This window comes from Microcaecilia unicolor, chromosome 9 (genome assembly GCF_901765095.1).
Source record: "Microcaecilia unicolor chromosome 9, aMicUni1.1, whole genome shotgun sequence".
Lineage (NCBI taxonomy): Eukaryota > Metazoa > Chordata > Amphibia > Gymnophiona > Siphonopidae > Microcaecilia > Microcaecilia unicolor.
Window position 1 is genome coordinate 138,376,568 of NC_044039.1, and position 23,351 is coordinate 138,399,918.

Below are 23,351 nucleotides of genomic sequence, written 5' to 3' on the forward strand. Positions count from 1 at the left end.
AAGGGTTAAAAGGGTATTTACATCCATAATCCAAAATGATGGGTTTTTTAGAAAGTAACTTTAACCTACTTTGAAGTAACACCAAATGGAGTATTGAGTGCTTTCATAAGATATGTGAAAAAAATGTTGAATATTTGGTAGCATCTTAGCAGACATGTTCAATTAGTACATTTTCTGTTGATGTCTCTTCAGGTGTATCAGGATCTCGGTACATCAGTGCTGTCTGGGGCCATCAAAGGATACAATGTCTGCCTCTTTGCATATGGACAGACTGGTTCTGGAAAGACCTATACTATGATGGGAACTCCCGTGAGTGATATCCTCCATTTCATTAACTTTTCCAGATTTGTGTGAAAGGAGTTAATTTTGTTTGTTTCTCATACCTTGAAATTTTAATCAACACCTCTTCTGTAGGTCTAGATAGGGTAGGTTTCAAAATGAAATACGAACTGTACTTGAATATATGTGAGACTGCATAAATATCTTTATACATAAGACTTATCTGTAAGTAACAGCAATAGCTGTGTGCTCTTTATTTTCACTCACTGATGACAAACTAAATGCTGCTTTGTCTTGCCAATATTACATCATGACTTCTATTAAGGACAGGTCATCAGCTTGTTGTTCAATGCTAACACTTCATGCTTTTTAGAATAGGGAGAATAAGAGACACACATTTTAGGAGCCAGGAAGGATATCTTTTTCTCCTTACAATGACTTTTTAGCTATATTTATTGTTTATCATTTATTAAGCATATATCAAAGCAGTTTATAATACATCATTAAAAGGGGAAAAAGGAAAGAACTCCATTATTCAATAGGAAAGAGAAGTCAAACTAAAGGCTCAGCTAATCCAAACACAAGCAATTTTGGAGATATAGATTTTTGTTTTTAGCTTTTGTATTTTTGCTTTCTTTTTTCCTTTCTCCCAGTCACTCTGCCTGCCTCTTTTCTTCCCTCCAACTTCTATCTCACTTTGTCTCTACCCCTTCTCTACAGCCTCTCCTCATGTCTCCTTTTACACTAGGTTTGTCCAACCTCAGTCCTCGAGGGCCGCAATCCATTTAGGTTTTCAGGATTTCCCCAATGAATACGCTTGAGATCTATTTGCATATATTGCCTCCACTGTGGACACCCCTGTTCTAGACAGTCTCCTCATTTTCTGTCCCTCCAGCCTCTGTCGTCATCTTATTCCTTTCCCATTATCTCATCATTTTGGCTTGGAAGGCGAAGCCCGGGCACAGTGTTTTCCCCTGACCCTAGACTAGCATTTTAACCTTTCTTTTTGTGCTCAGGCTGACCACAGTGGCAGCATCCTTTCTGAGGCCCAGGTTAGGAACAGTCCTCAAACATTGATGACTGGGGTGATCTGGTGATGCCTAGATTTTTTTACATCCCTGTGTTTGCCGGGAAAGGTAGGTTGCACACCTAAGTGACAGGAAAGGAAACCAGAAACAGGCTGCACATAGCAATTCCACATTGCCACAAGCATAATGTTTGGATTTCCTTTACCTGAGAAACTTTTTCTAACGCAGAGGAGAAGGGAAGGACATAAGCAGCTCAGCCAGTATGCAGGGAGCGACGTCAGCCCAATACTTTGTGAAACAAGTTTAAGAACCTTCATATTGGATCTTGCAGATCATCTGCTTTCTTGGAACCTTCATTATAATTTGTTTGCTTTTCTTGGAATTACATTAGATATTGATTGATTGTTGCATCTTCTTTATGAAAAGTATAAAAAAAAGCCAATTAAAAACAAGATGAGGAATTTTTGCACTTATCCTTGCTTGCACTGTGTAAAGAACTTGTCCTGGATTTATTTTTGTATACTCCTATTTATCTTGCTGTATTTTCTTTCATTTGTAATCTTAAGGCATCTGTTGGACTGACACCAAGAATATGTGAGGTACTTCATTTACATTTTGACTCATTTAATGCATTTTTGCTCATCTCCCTTGATTTTGTTACTAAAAATACATTTTTTTGATTTCCCAGGGTCTCTTTTCAAGAAACGATGATTGCTCAGGACGGCCAGCATCATGTAGTGTAGAAGTCAGGTGTGAGCCTTTTTTTTGGATAAGTGCTTAACAGATGTTTAGCTTTAAATCTCTGATTTGGCTTATGTTTATTTTTAAAGTACCCATTTTAAAAATTAAATTTAAAATAGATGTGCTGTTGTGATATCACCTACAGAACAACCAGTGAATACTGGAAGTAAATGTTTTGAATGGCCATCTGCTTTTTCTGCTCTAGAAGGTTGCAGTAGTATATGTCCTTGAGTCAGGAAGTAGGGAAAATGTGTTTAACTAGTTGAGATTGTGTATGCATGGTGGTTAAGGAGAGGTGGCCAAGTAACATTAGAAGGGAGAGAAGTCTTATATAAAAGACATATAAATATTTTAAATCTGTATAGATATATTTGAACAATACCTACTATTTCACATGTCCATCAGTCAGCAGTAACTATATCTGAGATTTTATATCTGTATCATTTTGATATATATCCATATACCCCTGTATTCTATATATCGTGCTGAGAGTATTCCATAGCAATGCACATAACCAACAAGCTAATCAGTGCTGATAATTGGATGTTAACAATTATCAGCACTAATTGGCATTAATTAGAATTCACGCACACTACTTGCTAAGCTTATTCTGTAAAGTGGTGCGCATAAATTTTAATATGTGCTGCCAAAGAGGGTACATGGCCATGGGCGTGGAATGGGCGGTTTGTGGGCGTTCCAAAAGGTTTACACGCAGGGTTATAGAATACACCTGCTCCATGCCTAACATAGGTGCTAGTATTGACTTGGCGTACATGGATGCGCCTAGTTAGGCATTTGCATGGCTGCTAGGAGTATTCTATAAACCATGCCTAAATCTAGGCACGGTTTATAGACTATTTCTAGGTGGAAAGTTTTTCGGAGTTGGTTTTTCATGTGCCACAAATAGAATCTAGTCCATAATGTATGTATGTGTGTGTGTGTTACACCATCGCTGGAACAACATGAATTAAAGACACCAGAAACAAAAAGAGATTTTTAATGAATTCTATTAGAGCAAACAATTTGTAAACATTGTGAAAATATAAAAAGTTAGGGAAGCTGAAACATGTGACTGCTTTTGGACCTATGACGTGAATATTGACCATGCTTAACATTTTGGATCTGTGACACAAACAAAATAATGTGAAGAATGAAATTAATGCTGTATTGTGAATCTAATGTACTCTGTTTTTTTCTGTATTGTCCAGCAGTTATCTTAAAAAAAAAAAAAAAAGCTAATTATTTTTTCTATTTCTATTGTCCTTTAGTTTTCTTGAAATCTATAACGAGCGAGTCAGAGATTTGTTAAAGCAGTCGGACCGGAAGAAACCTTACACGCTACGAGTCAGAGAACATCCCGAGAAAGGTCCATATGTACAAGGTGAATTTCTTCATATGAGCTCATTAGTTTTGCATATATACAGCCATCATATTAATATATTTGGATCTATTGGATTTTTGTGTGTATCAGAAGGGTAATTTTCATAGCCATGTATGTGGGTAAAGTAGTGCTGTATCCACAGTCCTGGAGCTTTATAAAATTGCCCACTCTGTGTGGATAAAGTTGTTTGTATATAGCCTGTGGGCAAATAGCTTTATCTGCTGTTTGAGGATATGTTCCTGATGGTGGGGTTGTGGAAGAGTTGGCACTTGTACACACACTTTCAAAATGTATGTGCATATTTTACCCAAGAAAATGGTGTGCCCCAAATAATGGTGTCATTATTGTTCATAGATTTCCTAGGAACAATACCAATAAATCCCACAAACTTCAGAGTGGTAAAAAAGTAATACATCTAATCAATGAGGTGAGGGAAAATAATGTGTAAAAAGAGGAAGGATTTCGGTGAGGGCCCACAAGTGTCTATGAGCAATTAATATAAAACTCCCTCTTAATCAAAGTACATAAACACAGTAACCCGTTGTTGGTAAAGATAAGTGATGAGCCCTTTTGATGATTTTTGAATGACTGTTTAAAGGCATCCTTGTTTTATTGTTTGATAAATTGAAGTGGGGTAGCATATTGGACTGAACTTTGCACATTATGATTGTTTGGACACAAGGAAGGTTATGTGATGTGAAAAGAGCATTTATGGCCCTTTGATTAAGAGGGCATTTCATATTATTTATTTGTGGACCCTCACTGAAATCCTTCCACACTTACACAATATTATTATTTATAGGGGTGATTCACCCGTAGTCTCCCTTACCTCATTGATTAGAGTGGGTTTATACTGTATATAGATTTCCTAGGGCAATATTGTATTTCTCAAAATTAGAATGATAACCTGTATTTTCTCTAATTTTTGTAAATTATTTTTTTGAGTACCTGTTACCCATTTGCACTTTATTCTCCCACGTAGTCTATTACAAAGGTACTTTTCAAAAACAGAAATCTGTTTGAGGATGATGTACTGTTGTGAGCAAAATTTCACAAATTAGGCATCATGGACTAGATTCTATATAACACGCTGAGATTTCCACATGGAAATCAAGGTGTGTTCTGCAAAGTACATTTTAATTTAGGCGTATTTTATAGACTAAGCCTAAATTTCCACATGGTTTATAGAATATGCTGAACGCCGGTCCACATGACTGAATTTAGCTGCTGTCATTTATGCCAAGTAAAACCTGGTGTAAATCCCAATGCCTAAATTGGAGTGGAGGAATGGCCTAGTGGTTAGGGTGGTGGACTTTGGTCCTGGGGAACTGAGGAACTGAGTTCGATTCCCACTTCAGGTACAGGCAGCTCCTTGTGACTCTTGGCAAGTCACTTAACCCTCCATTGCCCCATGTAAGCCGAATTGAGCCTGCCATGAGTGGGAAAGCGCGGGGTACAAATGTAACAAAAATAAAATAAATTAGGCGTGGAGTGGGTGTAATCTATAACAGTGCGCATAAATTTTAGAAATGCCCATGACCCGCCCATTCCACACCCATAACCATGCCCACTTTCCAACTGTGCAACTTATATTTACACATGCCACATTACAGAATACACTTAGCAAGTTGTGTGCGTAAATTCTAATTAGTGGCATTTAGTGCTAATTGGTTAACGTCCAATTATCAGTGCTGATTAGCTTGTTAACTAAGTTATGCACATTGTTATAGAATACGCTTCAACTTCTGCGCATCTCGGTGCAATATATAGAATTCTGGGGCATGTGTAAGAATGCCAAACAGTACACATTATTTGCATGAACAGTATAGTAAGTGCACAAAATGGGCTTTGTAACTAGTTAAATTTTGCATGTACAGTAGTTGTAATTGTGAAAATCTTTCTTAAAACCCGTTAAGTTGATGTCCTGCAAAATTATGCAAAGCTGCTCTTTATCGGCATGTATAAAACTATGTGCAGTAATAGCTGTATAAAATGTTTTGTAAGATGAATAATTTCTCATCAATAAGGTGTAGGGTTTTTTTTCTGTAAAAGTTTGCATATCTAAACTTTGCATGCTATTTTTCTACTGGGCTTATTTACAGAGGAGAGACATAGCAAGTGAAAAATTTTAATAATGTGTGCAAAAAGGTGCAGTTCAGAACATGATCCTCCCGTCTTCACAGAACAGCATGACGATGCATAGAGAATAAGACATTTATTTATTTATTTGGATTTTGCTCACACCTTTTTCAGTAGTAGCTCAAGGTGAGTTACATTCAGGTACACTGGATATGCTGTGCTATCTTTATATTTTAGAGTTTAAATCAAATGCAGAATAATACCCAGCAGTAAAGTCTCTTACTACTTTCAATTTTGTTCCACTTAAATGACAAGAATATTAAATTGGCAACATCATTCAGTCTCCATAATGATCAATCTCTGTAGTATAATTCTTGGTGTTTTTGAGAACCTTCTGAAGTGGTTACATTGAAGTGAGCAAAACAACAGTTCACTACCACAATTTTCATCATTGTTCTCCCATATTTCCATAAATCTCAAATAGTGTCATAAATTGAAATACATATGTATAATCTTCTAGTGATAACTTTTGTGCACAATCAATATCACAGTGCTTTAACTTGCTTAAAAGTTCAACTGTTTTAATACTTAGCTCAGTGGTTCCTAAACCCGGTCCTGGAGGCACTCCAGCCAGTGAGGTTTTCAGGATAGCCACCATGAATATTCATGAGAGAGATTTGCATGCAGTGACTCCACTACATGCAAATCTCTCATATGAATATTCATTGTAGATATCCTGTAAACGTGACTGGCTGGGGTGCCTCCAAGACTGGGTTTGGGAACCACTGACTTAGCTTGTCAGCCTTAAATCCATCAGACCAACCACCATCATGGTGAATATCTGGTTTTAAAAAGGGATTAGAGAAATTCCTAGTGGAAAAGTCCATAGTCTGCTATTGAAATAGACATAGTAGAAGCCACTACTTGCCCTGGGATAAGTAGCATGGAATGTTGCTACTATTTGGATTTCTGCCAGGTACTTGTGACATGGATTGGCAGGGCCGGTCTTAGTAATTGCGGGGCCCTGTGCAGACCAGTTCGGTGGCCCACCCCACCCTACCTAGCCCTGCCCCTTGTTGACAAGATGTATTTTAAACATTTGTTTTATTTCAAATAAAGACAAATCAAGCAAAACTTGTACAGAAAAACTAATTCAAATATGCACAATGCTATCATAGGAAACCTTTGGGTTTAAAAAGCAAAACCATGTGCTCGTAAGCACTGGATAAATGGATTAAAACAAATCTACTTAATATGTAATACTTGGTAGCAATAATGAAACAGTGATTGAATATTCACATAGTAAGCATCCTGAGCCAACAGATTTATTTTCCAATGAAAATAATTAACTTTGTATGAACTTGGCTGCTAATAGTGTGCTGAACTTGGACAATCCTGGCACATTTAGACTGACTGTGGACAGTTCTGCACAAAGGAAACCCTTCCCTCATTAATCAATACCTTCTCTGTGAAATAATAATAATAATAAAAAGCACGCGCATTTTTTAAATATACCACTGCATTCCACAGAGCAAAAGGAGCAAATTCCCACATGTCATCTTATTTTCTTTTGATGTAAGCACAGGAAAAAAAAAGATTTTAAATGCTCCCAGGTTTCAGTCTAAGTAATTCATGTTTAATGTGGGATAAAATACCATAAATAAGTAAATAAATAGATAGAAACTCTGAATGTTTAGCATGTAATTCTCATAACATGTCTGTTTAGTGGCCCTTTACCAGGAGAAAAAAAATATCTCTGCATGAATATAATACTACGAGGGTGTCCCTTTAACCAGCCCCTCCAAATGAGACAGATATTACCTTTGATTTTTTTTTTAACAGTATCCTCCTCACCCACCCATCTACCTACCTATTCCACACCTCCTCCCCGCTCCCCCAAGTCGCAGGTGCCCTCCCGGCACATTCCTGAAGCCACCCTGGTGGTCTAGTGAAGTCTTTGGGGCAGGAAAGATCCCCTGTCTTTCCTGCCCGCTGCCGGCACTGAACCTCTTGCTGCCGCATCTTCTTTAAAATGGCTGCCGAGAGAGGGTTACGTGGTGCCATGCTGGGGAGCGCTGCTGAAAAGTGGAGCTCCTACACTTCCCTCTAATCTAACTCTATAATCCAGCTGTATAGTGCTTTTACTGACATTGCAGCCCTGGTGCAGTTACCCTAAAGGAACAGGCAAGTGTTGACGACAATATCGCTAGCGCCTGGCCACGATATGGCAGCTAAAATGCAGAGGAGAGATAAGGAGAGAGGAAAAGCTACTGAAAACAAAATGGTGGATGCGCAGGTTCCGCTGGACGGTACTTTTTGCTCAGCATGGATGGCGGAGATTACAGCGGAGGTTACTGCCGCAGTAGAAGCTGCACTGGATAAGAAACTACAGGCTCTGTATGATCGGGCAGAGGCGGCTCACGAGAGACTAGACGGATTTCATCTAGATCTGGACCAGATGCAGCAAAGAATCAGCGATTTGGAAGATTGGTTGCTGGAATCTGTGGAGCCTGCAGGAGCGGCACAGAAAAAGTTACTAGAGCTGGAAATGAAGTTGGATGACTTGGAAAATCGTTCCAGGTGCAATAATTTGAGACTGATTGGCCTCCCAGGACAATTAAAAGATGCAGAACTGGTGAGCTTTCTGGAAAATTGGCAACCTAAAACTTTAAACCTTAATAATGTATCAGGCCCCTGAGAGTCGAGAGAGCATACAGAGTAGGCCCATGCAGGCAACACCCGGCCAAGCCTCGTGCTGTGATTATGAGAATACTGCATTATGGACACAAACAAGCAATACTGCAAGCCTTGAGTGCTGGTACCTTTTCTTTCCTAAGAAGGCCAAAGAATATTATACTTTCAAGACTACTTGGCAAGGGTGGCTACAGCGAGAAGAGCATTTGCTCCAATCTGTACTGCTTTATATGAACGGAAGGTGAAATTCTCCTTGGTATACCTGGCTAAACTGAGAGTATTTCATGAGGGCTCAGACAAGGTATTTGAGTCAGCGGAATCTGCGAAGGCATTCCTGGGGACCCTGAATGGTGGCCCTCCGAGGTGATTACAATCTCTTACTTGTCCTGTCTGTCATAATTAGCTTGTAAGCTCTATTGAGCAGGGACTGTCCATGTTCAAGTGTGAAGCGCTGCGTACGTCCGGTAGCGCTATAGAAATGATTAGTAGTAGTAGTAGTAATCTGCTGAGCAGAGGAGCTGCAAGTTTGGATTTTGTATTTTTGCCATTATCGCATATACTTGGATATTGTCCTTTTTAGTTGTTGTTTTTTTGGAGCTTTTCTTGCAGATAACAACACCTCAGGCTGGCTGACTTGGTCATGAGGACATGCCTGTTAAGTGGCGTTGGTCATTGGAGGGGAATTCGCCCTGTACCTGCTTTGAAGCGGCATTGGAGGAGGGGAGTTTATGTGTATTCTTCAATTGGCTTCTGCCTGCTTGATTGGCCTTACCTGGCTTTTAGAGCCATAATTTTTTTGGCAGAGTGACTGATTGAACTGACTAAATTGAACTGTATTGAGATGTTGCCGCTGGGTTTACCAACCTTTTTTGTTCTGCCCACCCCTACCCCCTTTTTTTTTCTTAGGGGGGGGAGGGAGAGAGTTATGCATATTCTCCAATCGAGTAGTGCCTGACTGAGGGGTCTTGTCTTGCAGCTAGAGCCAGAAGTTGTTTTGGAACTGAGACTGATTAAACTGAACTGAACGGGGATGATGTCCCTGTGTATGCCGGACTCTGTGTTCGCCCCCCTTTCCTCTTTTTTTTTGTCTCTTCCTCTTTGCTCCCCTTTCCTTCTCTCATATGCTAATTAGAGTGGGTGAAGAGACATTCCCAGTACTGATAATTGGAATGCTCATATTTGTTGGAATATGGCTGGACTTCGAAGTAGAGATATTTGTTGTTGTAATGAAAGTGCTTGAGGGTGGGCAATTGAAACTATTGGGGGAGGGGTTGGGGGGTTGTGGTTAGAACTGCACCAATATTATTGTACTATTAGGCGCTAATAGATCTATTATATGATGGGGGAGGGGGTACCAATACTTGCTGAGCCTTATTTAGGCTCGGAGACAGGAGGGCATGGGGGGGGGAATAAGTGTTTACTTTGGGGTTTGGGTGGGGAAGGGGGGGGGAGTTACGGGAGGGGGGGTGGGAAAACTCCAGAATTTACGAAGGGGGGTCATGGTGAATAAGTTGGTAAGCTATGTAAGAGTGTGTTGGTGGAAGGGAGGGTGTAGGCTGGGACACTCTTCCTTGGATCTTGGGAAAGGACCTTTGAGGGTTCTCTCTCGGGTTAAGTTTAAGACCCAGGACAGCTATGGTTAAATTGGTGTCTTGGAATGTAGGAGGTATCTCCTCCCCTATTAAACGTAGCAAGATCCTACAGGTCTTGAATAGAAAAAAAACACACATTGTAGTGCTCCAAGAAACACATTTGACCTCTTTAGAACACAAAAAATTGTGTAGTTGATGTGTTGGAGATTACATAGAGGGCCCATTGAAGCAAAGGAAAGCAGGGGTAATTATATTATTTTGTAAAGGACTCCAGGTTGAAAAGCAAAGATCAATAGTGGACCCCATGGGCAGATATATCATTGTGAAGGTGCTTTTGAATAAGAAGCCTCTGTTGCTAGTAAATGTTTATGCGCCCAACCAATATGACAAAAGCTTTTATCAGAATATATTTAAACATAGTAAAGGTAAAGGCAGTTAGCTTAGCGGAGTTTTAAAAAGGCTTGGACGGCTTCCTAAAGGAAAAGTCCATAGACCATTATTAAATGGACTTGGGGAAAATCTACTATTTCTGGGGTAAGCAGTATAAAATGTTTTGTACTTTTTTGGGATCTTGCTAGGTATTTGTGACCTGGATTGGCCACTGTTGGAAAAAGGATGCTGGGCTTGATGGACCTTTGGTCTTTCCCAGTATTGCAATATGTACTTATGTACGTAATCCTTTGAGCAGATTCCAGTTGTCATGGGAGGAGACTTTAATTCGGTCTTTGACCTTTTGGTGGACAGATCTGGCTTCTCACAGGTGGGCCCTGTGAACTACGGTTGAGGAGTTTGGCTGTGTAATTCTCTGGATTTAATAGACTCATGGTGTTTGCTTCACCCGGGAGAGCGGGACTATACTCATCTTTCTAGAGCCCATGACACACAATCGCGCATAGATTATTTCTTAATTTTGACATGTTGTTCTGGGGTCCTTCTTCGAGTGGAGATAGAGCCTACCTAGGTTTCTGTTCATGCCCTGATCTGGATCTCCCTCTCTTGGAACACAGAACCACGGGGGCAATTTCAGTGGAAGTTCCTAAGGGACTTGTATTACGACTCTCAGTTTCATACTTAAGTTCGCAGTGGAAAGAATACGCAGAGTTCAATAGAGAGTTTTCACTCAGATCCTATACATTTTTGGGAGGCCGCAAAGGCAGTGTTGAGGGGTTACATTATTTCTTACTATACACATAAGCGTAGAGCAAGGGATGCAGAGATGCTCCATTTGGAAGCGCAGGTTAGATGAGATAAGCAACGTTTTGGGGAGACACCGTCTTTGGCTAACAAAGCTAGTCTTTTGGCAACACAAGCAGCCTTAAACCAAGTGATTCATTCTAAAATGCAAAAGTCTTATTCCTACTATTGTTGCAGGAATTACCACTATTGTTAGCAGAATCTGTGGTACTTCAGGAGTCAAACAGCACACACCAGAATGAGAGAGAAATCTTCTTTATTTGCCAGCAAACAAAGTAGGACATCAGCACTAGGTCTCTTCTTCTCTTTCTCAGTTCTCTGTGTCTTGTGGCTTCTGTCTCAGCTCCTTCTCTTCTTCTCCTCTTCTCTAACGTAAGCTGCTTCTGCTCCCAGTTATATAGGGTCCTACACCTCTCTAGCCCCCCTTTCTCACCAGATGGTAAAGAATAGATTGATTACCCTGCCTTGAACTAATTATTACTTACACATTACTTAAAAATATCAGTTACATAGGTTTGAGATATTTCCCAAACTGACCTATGACCTGGGGCCTCTCACGCTAGACAATGGGGCACCTATCTCTTGCATTTTATTATGATCAAATTCTCAGGTTCCCAGCTAACTTCATACTAACTGGGTTCTGGCATTCATTAAGGGGTCAAGGGCCAATCTTGCTCAATGGTACACATACATTTATTATTACTTTCAGAAAACCAGTCCTTCACTTAGCTATAATTAATCAAGACTTTCCCTGACCTCTTTCACCTATTAGCTTCCTACACAGAACTCGCTAGGACTGTGGATAATTCAAACCAGATGATGACCTCGAAAAGTCAGCCACTGGATTTAAAAGATATTCTACATAGAAATAGAACTTATTAATTACACAGAATAAGACATATTCTAAAATAAGCAGAAATCAGAATTCCTTATAAGACAAATTCTAAATCATCAAGAATATCTATATCTACTCTATCTCCTTCTAGACAGCATTAGCCTAATCCTTTAAACTGCCTGCAATATGCCTTACTTATAATGGTATCCAGATGTGGTAAATAATTACTTCTCTCTGACCTTTCTAACCTCTGGTCTAGCAAAAGCTAGACATTTGAGTAAATTAAAACCAGATGGCATTCCTCCATCACTTGCAGGACTGAAAAGTTAAACACCAAATATGACTTCTTTGCCCAAGCTGCCTCACTATAGGTATCAATTGTATAAACTTGCTAATAAACGTGGAAAGCTACTTGCATGCCTGGTGGCGCACGACATGTTAATCAGGTGCGGGACACTGCGGGGTTGTAGCATCATATGCCGGAGGGAATTAATACTGTTTTTAAAAAATTCTATGAGCAGTTATACTCTCCCCCTGTGGACGTAGGCCTGTTGAGTGAGACATGTCTTACTTGGCAGGCTCTCCCTAAGATAACGAGGGAACAACAAGATATACTTAATGGAGCTATTACGGTAGACGAGGTAAGATGTAATATTCAGGCAAGCCCCTTGCATATGGCGCCAGGAGCGGATGGGCTAACGGCGGAATTTTACAAAATCTTGGTGTCCGACATAATGCCATGCTTGACAATGGCTTTCAATCAGTTTGTTGGTGGGGGTGTGTTGCCGGATTCTTTGAAAAAAGCGCAGATTATAGTGCTGTTAAAACCGGGAAGAGACCCCCTTAAGGCAGAGTCGTATAGACTTATTTTCTTGCTCTCTTACGAAACTAAGCTCTTTGCCAAGATTTTGGCGAATCATTGAGCTGGAGTCTTGCCTGATTTGGTGGCCACACCGCAGGTGGGCTTTGTGAGGGAACGCTCCGTAGCATGTAACATGAGAAAAATATTGGCATCTTTGAAATTGTTAAATCATAGTCTCACTGCAGCGCTGCTTATTAGCTTCGATGCCGAGAAGGTGTTTGATAGAGTACATTGGGATTTCATGTTTGCGACTCTGGAAACATATGGGATAAATGGGTTCTTTCTGTGTGCTATAAGAGCTTTATATCAGACTCCAGTGGCAGAAGTATGGACAAATGGAATGTCATCTAATGTGTTTCTGATAGCATGGGGTATGAGACAAGGATGTCCCCTTTTCCTGCTTCTTTTTATTCTGTTATTGGATCCCCTGATTAGGGGCATTCTGGGGGCGAGGGATATGTAGGGGGTTCAGTTCGGATCATCGCATTCGCGGATGATCTATTGGTGATTATAGGTGAGCCTAAAACATCTTTGCTGGCCTTATTAGAGATTTTCGCGGAGTTTGGGGATTATGCTGGTTTTCGTCTCAACTTAGATAAGTCTGAAGTTGTTACTCTTCATATGGTGGAAGAAGAGTGGAAAAGGCTAAATTGCCCCTTTAGGAGATCTGAGTCATCTTAGGGGAGTAGGAGGGGGGTTTCGGGATAGAGGGGGTTTTGTTTGGGGGGTTTTGGGACATTGGGGTTTAGTATGGAGGGCTATAAGATAACAAGCTCTCTACAGAAGTTAATCCATTCATTGGTTGTGGTACGCTGGAGTATTAGTGTTTAACTATGAAAATGATTGTGTTTCATACAACTGTTTAGTTTGTCACCAAAAAGTCTTTACATATAGAAATTAAAAGTCATAGATGTTTAGGGGAGGGGAGTGTTTAGTTAGGTGATGGATTTGTTTTAACAGTTAATTTGAAACACTGTACCGTATACTTGACTGTCTGTTGAATTCTTTAATAAAAAAAGATTTAACATAAAATGACTGCCGAGACTTCCAACGACGGCCTCACAAGACTTAAGCCGAAGTCTCAGCTGCCATTTTGTAAAGAGCGATGCATCAACAAGGGTGTCGGCAGCGAGCAGGAAAGAGTGGGGAATCTTTCCTGCCCCAAAGACTCCAATGCACCACCAGGGCGCGGCCTTGGGTATGTGCTGGGAGGGCACCCTGCGGCTCAGCAAGGAGTCAGACTGCAGCAGTGGCGGAGAGCAGGAGGGAACGCTGCGGGGCCCTGGGCTACTGCTCCTCTTGGCACTGTCTAAGACCAGCCCTGTGGATTGGTCACTGTTGGAAACAGGATACTGGGCTATATGGACCATTGGTCTGACCCAGTATAGCTGTTCTTATGTTCATACCCACCAACAACCATCTACCTAGTCAAGCTGAGTGTATATGTCACAAAACCTCCTATAATTAGTAAATTTGCAACTATACTACTACTACTACTTAACTGTACAGCTTAAACTTCCACTAAATCAGTCAAACAATCACTCAGATCATCCATCACCCAGCAGTGCCACTGGGATTGGAAGCCCATTTAGTGTGAAATTGCTTACTCTGGCCACGAAGTTCATATGTTACCTTTTCAAACACACAAAGCTCCCTGCAGGTGGAGAGCCAAACTCCTTTTGTTGGGCCTTTAAGTTGTTTTCAGTTGCGAGGTATTGTCACTTTGGCTGCTGAGTCCAAGGTGGCTGAGAAAGATTGTTCACTATGCTGATGCACCTTGGAAGAGAGCACTCCTAGCAGGCATAACAGGTCATTCACCCAGCACTCCTGTGCCCACTGAAATACAGAGGGCCAAATCTCTTCCCAGAGTGCTTTAACAACTGCACAATCCCACCAGAGGTGTTCCAAAGTGCTTTCAATACTGCCACCCAGTAATACCACTTTAAATTTGGGAAACTCAGTCCCCTCATGTTAAGTTGAGACAGTCTCTGGAGGCAAATTTTAGGCTTCCTCCCCTGCCAAATTAAATTTGGTAACATCTTGTGCCAGATCTTAAAGTGATGCCTAGGGATCTGAATCAGGAGATGGGCAAAAAGAAGTACATATTTCGAGAGGATCTTCATTTGAATGGTTGCCACCCTTCCACGCTACAATATAAGAAGAGAGTTCTAAGTCATTAAATCCTTTTGAATCTGCTCTGTAAGTTTGCCATAATTGAGGGGAAAGAGCTGATCCAGTTTGTCTGTAGTATAAATACTCAAATATCTAATTCCTTTCTGTGCTATCTTAGGAATTACACTATGCTGTTTAGGAGAAAGGTTGAATCATAAGGCTTCCGTCTTGTCTATGTTGTCTTGGAACCCAGACCCTGAACCAAATTAAGTTCTGCCAACAAATGGGGAAGGGAGACAACTTGATCACTCGTGAAAATTAATGTATCATCAGCATACAGAAGGATCTTATGATCCTCTCTGCCAACCGATACAGAGCTAATGTTTGAGCTGGCTCTGATTTTATGGCCAGTAGCTCCAGAGCAAGTGAAAAGAGAAGCAGGGACATAGGGCAGCCCTGTCCCCAGCTTAAATTTCTCTGATTGCATTCTGTTCACAACTATAGAACTTTTACGGTCTGCATATAAAGTTCTAACCTAGGCTCCAAAATTCCCTCCCAAGCCCATCTGTTCCAGTATTTCGAATAAAAAGACCCAAGGTGCCTTACTTTCTGTTGTCTGTGTTAAAGATGCTTCTATAATTTTTATTCGTGGTTGAGGTTATTCATGCATCAATCCCAGCTCATGGAATCAACTTCCCCTGGATGTGAGGGTTATTAATGGTTTCTTGACTTGTATGAAACAGGTTAAATCATGGTATTTTGATCTTGTAATTAGCGATTGATTTTATGATGCTGGTTTATGGTCTAATACAATTGTGTTTTATTTTTCCTATGGATTATTCAGTGTGAGCTTTGTTAATGGATATTTTTTGTTTTATGACCATAATGGAGGCAATTCTATAAATTGGCGTCTCCATTTAGATGCGCTGATGCTGAGCATTGGGTGCCAATTCTATAAAATGGCATCTCAGCACCCGGATGCCATTATAGAATATTAGTATACCAGTTTATTGTTACATTTTTTTAACTTTTATTTTTTAATATGTCTTCACATTTTATTCTATTTTTCATACATTTTGTTTGTAATACTTACGATTATTTTAATTTAGGCTCCTGAAGCAGGCTGACTGCCGAAACACAGTGCTGTGTCGAGTCTTTACTAATAAACTGTTTATCAGCATTTGAAGTCTCCTCGTTCGTCCCTGGTTAGCCTGGTCTATTTCCCACTCCCTTTGTTTTCCACCACTATTGGCAGCCATTATTTTTCGTTCTCACCTTTTGTGCATTGTTTTAGGCTTGACTAACTTTACTAGATGGAGGATCTGAACCTAGATCTCTCGTTTCACTTGTCAGATTACTGTGATCTGAGCCATTTTATAATGTAGTTTAGGTTGTAGTAAATTTTGATCGTTTCTGGGTAAAGGTGACTAAAGTAGTAGGTCCAAAATGTTCAGAGAGTGGCCGATTTTTCATGTCATGGGCCTATAAGCAGCCTGCAAAAGTTATGTTTGTTCTGTAGCTTTTTAATTTGTTTTACATAAAAGAATGGGGTTTGGACTGTTGTATTACAAATTGTTAGCACAAACAGGATTCATTAACATATAGTAGATGACGGCAGAAAAAGACCTGCATGGTCCATCCAGTCTGCCCAACAAGATAAACTCATATGTGCTACTTTTTGTGTATACCCTACCTTGATTTGTACCTGTCCTTTTCAGGGCACAGACCATACAAGTCTGCCCAGCGCTATCCCCGCCTCCCAACCACCAGCCCCGCCTCCCACCACCAGCTCTGGCACAGACCGTATAAGTCTGCCCAGCATTTTCCCCGCCTCCCAACCACCAGCCCTGCCTCCCACCACTGTTTCTAGTGATTATCTTTTTCCAGAAATGGTCATAATTATAGCAGTGGTTTTTCCTTTTACACTTTCCTTTTCTTGGTTTTATTCTCTCTCCCTTTTTCCTTTTATTATGGACAAATTTAGATTGAATTTTCCTTGTTACTAGGTCTCATTTATTTTTGTAAATTGCAGGGTTTGTTTTCTGTAATTGAAAATTTCATAAAAATAAAATAAAAAAAAAATAATTATAGCAGTGGAGTAGTTTGTGTTCTATGCTGTTTTGGATGTTTTATGCTGTAATCCACAAAGCATAGTTTTAGCTTAATCAAAATGAAGTGGCTGTATATATGTGGCTTTACTCTTCCTCTTGCATTGAACTGTTGCAGATATACACCAAAGCTTTTTTTTATTTTATTTTTTTATTTCTTTCCTCTGTTATTTCTAATGAATCTGGTTGCTTTTCTTCTTTTGAGAGCCATTGGAGCAGGTCTAGTGAGTTACAGGCCAGATAAGTTGACACATCACTAGCAAAGTCTCATTATTCCACAGATCCTTTCTTCTTGATTAAATATTTCTTTAGTCAGCTAAAGTTTTGTGCAGGCTCTCCAGATGCTGCTGCTCCTGTTCACTTGGTCCCAGTGTGTTTTCTGTTGGATTACTGCCTCAATGGAATTTGGCTTCTATTAGAATAATCTTATTTTTTTCTTGGTCTTATAATAAGTAATGGAGTGGTTTATCCACTTTCTGCTGCTTTCTTCATTTTTATCACTTACCCCCTTTTACAAAGCGGTGCTAGCAGCTGCTGGCGTGGAAATATGCATTACTGCACAGCAGCCACTAGCTCTGCTTTGTAAAAAGGGGGAGGGGCTACTGATTCAGTTTGCTTTTTTTTCTTTATACCCACATGGTATGGTGCGCATCTTCTCTAGCCCTTTTTTTGTACAGTGAGCTATTCTATATGATGTTTTCATTCCTCCTAAAGACCACCAGCATACAAGATCACATTGTACAGGATTATATGTTACTGGTAGTCTAAAAATGCTTTGGTTTCTGTATTGGACAGAGGAGACCTTTGGCTGTTATATTTGAGTTTGAGCTCTGAAAACAGCAATTATATTTGTTTGTTGTTGTCATGTGATAGCATTAAAATGCTGTTTTGGCCCAGTATGAATAGAACAGATTGTATGTTGATGATTCAGTGCCCTGAAATTTTAAAGTCAGATGGTACAATGTATGTGCTCAGAGTTATTAAGAATAAAATCAATTTGAGTTATGTAACCTTGCCCACTAAGTTTTGGATGAAGCCCATAAAAATTACTTATATTTCTGATCATTACATGACTGATATTACAAGGATTGTTAGGAAAGATTTGTCTTTTGGCTAATGAAACAAAGATCTGCAATTAGGTGGATACTTCAGGAGTGATCTAAGAAAACTCCAAGAAGGGTCAGTTAAAATTAGTCTTCTACTTGAGGTGCAGAACTTTAAGAGATCCATATATGATGGGTGAGGTGCTGCTGTGCGTAGGGATCTTGGGATGCTATTATCTGATGATCTCAAGGCCAAAAAACAGTGTGACAAAGCAGTGACCTGAACCAGAAAACAGTGGGATGCACAGGGAAATATGTTCAGTTGAAAAAAAGGAGGTGGTAATGCCTCTGTGCAGGTCATTAGTGGGATTGTTTCTCGTTTTGGATGCTGTATTTTCATGAAGGTTATAGCCAGCATAGAAACAGTCCAGAGAAGGGCTACCAGAATGTTACAGAGCCTGCACCATGAGCTGTATGAAGAGACTGAAGGTCCTAAGTATATAGAACCTAGGAGAGAGAGGGAAATATGATAGATATATTCAAATACCTGAAAGGTACAATTATGCCAGCATCCAGTTCCTATCCTTCAAGACCCAGATGGTGTAGAGGATGTAACTTTCAGAGGAGAGGTGCTGGAAGCCCTCCTAGCTTTTTAAAACCAATCTACAATCATCAACATACAATGGCTCTCAAAAGAGGAAAAGCAACCAGATTCATTAGAAACAACATAGGAAAGAAATTAAAAAAAAAAAAAAAGAAGCAGCAGCTTTGGTGTATATCTGCAACAGTATCATGCAAGAAACTATTGTAAGCATATTTTATAAGAAGAACATGGATGCCTATGTGCTTTCATTAAATAGGCATCCAGAAGCAGCCTCAATAGTGCACAAATGCCAACACTCACACATTTACATCTTTTCCAAGTTTGGTGTAAATGTGTGCGTATATTCTATGCATGTACTTGTGTATTGTACTGTCCTAGGCAAAGTATTGTGTTGCTTAAACAGCCAGTATAAACCATGCCCAAGCAGAAGCTTTACCATAGACTCTCGGTTCTTAAGCAAATCTTCTTTATTGTATTACTCAGAATAAACAAATAAAATCCAACTTAGTTTAGTTGCTTGTAAAAGAATTGTGTCTTTCTGCCCATAGAGTCTGTATCTAGCCACCTCAGAGGCAAGGAGATGGCCAGAACCCAGCCCAGCTGAGAGGAAAAGCTGTAACACTCATGGAAAATAAGGGAAAACTCAGAGAAAATAAATGGAGAATGACTTGGAATAATGTTTTGGCATGATGGTGAAAAATGTTGATGGAATTACGGTAGATTAAGGAAGGATCAGCCCCTAGAACAGCTGCTGATCACAGAGGCATGCTAGGAGTTAATCACAGGAACTGCAAACTATAGGAAAAGCAGTCCTAATACACAGTGCTATCTATTACACAAACAATGCAATTAAATACAAATAATACTCATATTAAATATATATCACAATATACTCTGCCTCCATTAATATGGGGGCAGAACATGTATTTTATAAAATACTAGTAAAAAAGGCCCGTTTCTGACACAAATGAAACGGGCGCTAGCAAGGTTTTCCTTGGAGTGTGTATGTTTGGGAGAGTGTATGTGAGAGTGACTGTTTGAGAGTCAGAGTGAAAGTGTAAGTGTGTGAGAGAGAGTGAGTCTGGGTGTGAGTGTGTTTGTGAGAGAGTGTGTGTGAGAATGAGAGTGTGTGCAAGTCTGTATGTGAGACACAGTGTGAGAGAGTGTGTGTGTGTGGGCAAGAGAGAGTCCCTGAGTCGTGCCCTCCCAATCCATGGCCATCCATGTTTGTCTGTCACCTGCCCCCTCCATTCATCCCTATCCAGCATTTCCCCTCTCTGCCTGAGGCCTGCCCTGCAATCCATATCCATCCATGCCCATCTGTGCCCTCCATTCATCCCTATGCAGCAATTCCCCTCTCCCTGAGTCCTGCCCTTCCAATCCATGCCCGTCCATGCTCCTCTGTCACCTGGCCCCTCCATTTTTCCCTATCCAGCATTTCCCCTCTCTGCCTGAGGCCTGCTCTGCAATCCATATCCATCCATGCCCATCTGTCCCCTCCATTCATCCCTATCAACAAATCCCCTCTCCCTGAGTCCTGCCCTTCCAATCCATGCCCATCCATGCTCATCTGTCACCTGGCCCCTCCATTTTTCCCTATCCAGCATTTCCCCTCTCTGCCTGAGGCCTGCTGTGCAATCCATATCCATCCATGCCCATCTGTCCCCTCCATTCATCCCTATCCAGCAATTCCCCTCTCCCTGAGTCCTGCCCTTCCAATCCATGCCCATCCATGCTCCTCTGTCACCTGGCCCCTCCATTTTTCCCTATCCAGCATTTCCCCTCTATGCCTGAGGCCTGCTGTGCAATCCATATCCATCCATGCCCATCTGTCCCATCCATTCATCCCTATCCAGCAATTCCCCTCTCCCTGTGTCCTGCCCCTTCCAATCCATGCCCATCCATGCTCATCTGTCACCTGGCCCCTCCATTTTCCCTATCCAGCAATTTCCCTCTCTCCCTGAGTCCTGCCCTCCCAATCCATGCCCATCCATGCTCCTCTTTCCCCTGCCCCCTCCATTCATCCATTTCTAGTAATTCCCCTCTCTCCCTGTGCCCTGCCCTCCTAATCCATACCCATCCATGCTCCTCTGTCCCCTGCCGCCTCCATTCATCCTTTTCCAGCAAGTCCCCTCTTGCCCTTCCATGACCCCCCCCTCGCATCCATGCTACTCTCTCTCCCATGTCCCAGCCTGGCCCGCCCTCTTCTCCCCCCCCCCCCTTCGCATCCATGCCTCGCATCCATGCATCCCCCCCCCCCCCCCGTTCGCATCCATGCTTCCTTTTTTTTTTTTCTTCTCCGTTTTAACTTTACCTCCGTGGCGGTTCGTGCAGCGAAGCGTCAGGGAAGGAGGCGGCGCTCCCGACGTCTAGCTTTCCCTTCGCTGTGTTCCGCCCGAACACAGCGAAGGGAAGGCTAGACGTCGGGAGCGCCGCCTCCTTCCCTGACGCTTCGCTTCCCGATTTGTTTGGTGTGAGGCGAGGGCGGGGCAGAGACGGCTGGCTGGTTTGAAGGCTTTACTGGGAGTGACGTCAGATGGCTTCAAGGCTTCAAGGCTTCAGGGCTTGAAGCTTCCGGCTTCAAGCTTCCGGCTTCACAGAACGTTGTCTTCAGAACGTTCACGGTGCGTTTTATTATATTAGATATGCACTTATCTGAACTCTGCCCTCGAATGCGTTTGACAAAGTACCTCGTGTTTGACAGAGTACCTCATGAAAGACTCCAGAGGAAATTGGAGAGTCATGGGATAGGAGGTATTGTTCTATTGTGGATTAAAAACTAGTTAAAAGATAGAAAACAGAGAGTAGGGTTAAATGGTCAGTATTCTCAATGGAGAAAGGTAGTTAGTGGGGTTCCCCAGGGCTCTGTGCTCGGACCACTGCTTTTTAACATATTTATAAATGACCTAGAGATGGGAGTAACTAGTGAGGTAATTACATTTGCTGATGACACAAAGTTATTCAAAGTCAGAAATGGTTGCTTTTTCTGCACTAGTGTTCTACTGTTTGGTACTATGAGAGACATATTTGTGCTGATGAATATTGCCCTCTACTGGAACTGCTATTCTAACATTTACAGGCTTAGTCATTTTATGCTACTTATTAATTTTATCTGTTTGACTCTTTGTTGAGCAATAAGGTGCATTAGTTTTTTAAGTGTAGTATTTCCTATCAAAGTATTTGTGGTATAACACAGATCCTGATTATTAAAAAAAAAGCTGGACTCCTAAATTTATACCCTATTTTTAGCCAAACTTAGTTTTCAGCTGAAAATTCATCTTAATTTAAGAGCTTGAAAGTTAAGTTTATAAATTTAGGCCTGCAACTCGTGCTCATAGATTTGAGCCTAGTGCTGAGCTTCTAGCTTTTTCCCTACCCTAAATCTGCCCCTCTTGTCACCTATTTTGTAAACTCCTAAATTTGAGTTTAGTGACATTTTGAGTAAAAAATTATGGCACATACTCTAAAAAGTTAGGAACATAAATCCTTTGAATATTGGACCCACAATTTATTACAACGAGAAGTGTAGGAAATAGTGAGTTCTGTCCATTAATGCTATAAATAATATAGTACTGAGAGCTTTACAAGTATCTAATTTTTTCTGTCATATATTAAAGTCCATTTATTAGTGGATAGAGACAAATCTGAAATGCTCTACTAGGGCCTATAATAATAGGCTCATGGGCTTCATTTCCCTTGAAACACATTTGCTGCTTTTATGCCAGTAAGAAGTTGAAGTTCTAGACCAGAAATGATGATCTGAGTCTCTGGGAGGGTAAAGAGGCATGTCAGGAAAGGGGGGGGGGGGGGGGGGGGAAGCATAAGAGGGCAGTGGTGACTAAAACAGTAACAGTTTGAGTGCATTGAATAAGCACAAAAGATTCTTCCTCATTGAATGTGAATGGAGAGGAATGCATAATTTAGCAGCATGTGTTTGTGTTCATAGTGCCATGATCCAGTAATGAGTGTTAGGGCTGCCAGATTGCATAGCAGATTGGTTAATATGGAATATTAGAAGTGCAAGCAGGAGCGAAGGTATCCATTCAAACAAACCCTCACAAAGAACAACCATATCTCAAACAACTAATTATTACCTGAATTGGTTATTACTCTGTTTACCATTAACTTTCTCTTTGCTTCATGTACAATTTCTCATTCATAATAGATTTTCTAAATGTTAAACATCCATAGTTATCTCAGTATGTTTATGATACTGTATTGTAAAATTGGATTATTAACAACAAATTACTTTATTATGCATTATTCTTTGTTATGTATCCTATACTGTTTATTGTAAGCCACATTGAACTCAAAATTGTTTGGGATAATGTGGGATATAAATGTCACAAATAAAATGTGGCCAAGCTTGTTGGACAGGCTATAATAGTAGAATCTACTGGCACCTGGGTCTGTCTGGCAGGCTTTCAGTTCATAGCAACTTAGAAGTCCTAGTGGAAATGCAGGCACTTTTGTAGTCCAGGTGTGCCTGGCAGACCATGACTTGGGTTATAGGAGACTGTCTAGTAATGTGCTATTTATTGCTATTTATAGCAAGTTGTATTTATGGAATCATACCAGCACCACAGGCTGGCTGGAGGTTTTGTAATAACTAGAAGTATCAGTGAAAATGCAGGCACTCAAGTAGTTGGGTCTGTCTAAGAGGCCAGATACTTGGGCAATAGCCACACAAATAGTGCGGGCCATTTGGATTGCAGATTTATTATTATTATTATTATTTTTACTTCTACTACTAGAGGCATGAAGACGGTGCGTACCAAGGGCAGTGCTACCTGTTTCGC

At 40.8% G+C, this 23,351-nt stretch overlaps 1 protein-coding gene across 1 annotated transcript in view; it reads left to right on the forward strand.

Moving 5' to 3' along the window:
* STARD9 (StAR related lipid transfer domain containing 9) overlaps positions 1-23,351 on the forward strand; it is a 258,736-nt gene that overhangs the window by 107,026 nt on the left and 128,359 nt on the right. The window contains exons 4-7 of the mRNA XM_030213696.1: positions 193-309; positions 1,874-1,906; positions 1,996-2,057; positions 3,317-3,429. Coding sequence (XP_030069556.1) covers positions 193-309; positions 1,874-1,906; positions 1,996-2,057; positions 3,317-3,429 — 325 coding nt within the window. The remainder of the gene's footprint in view (positions 1-192; positions 310-1,873; positions 1,907-1,995; positions 2,058-3,316; positions 3,430-23,351) is intronic.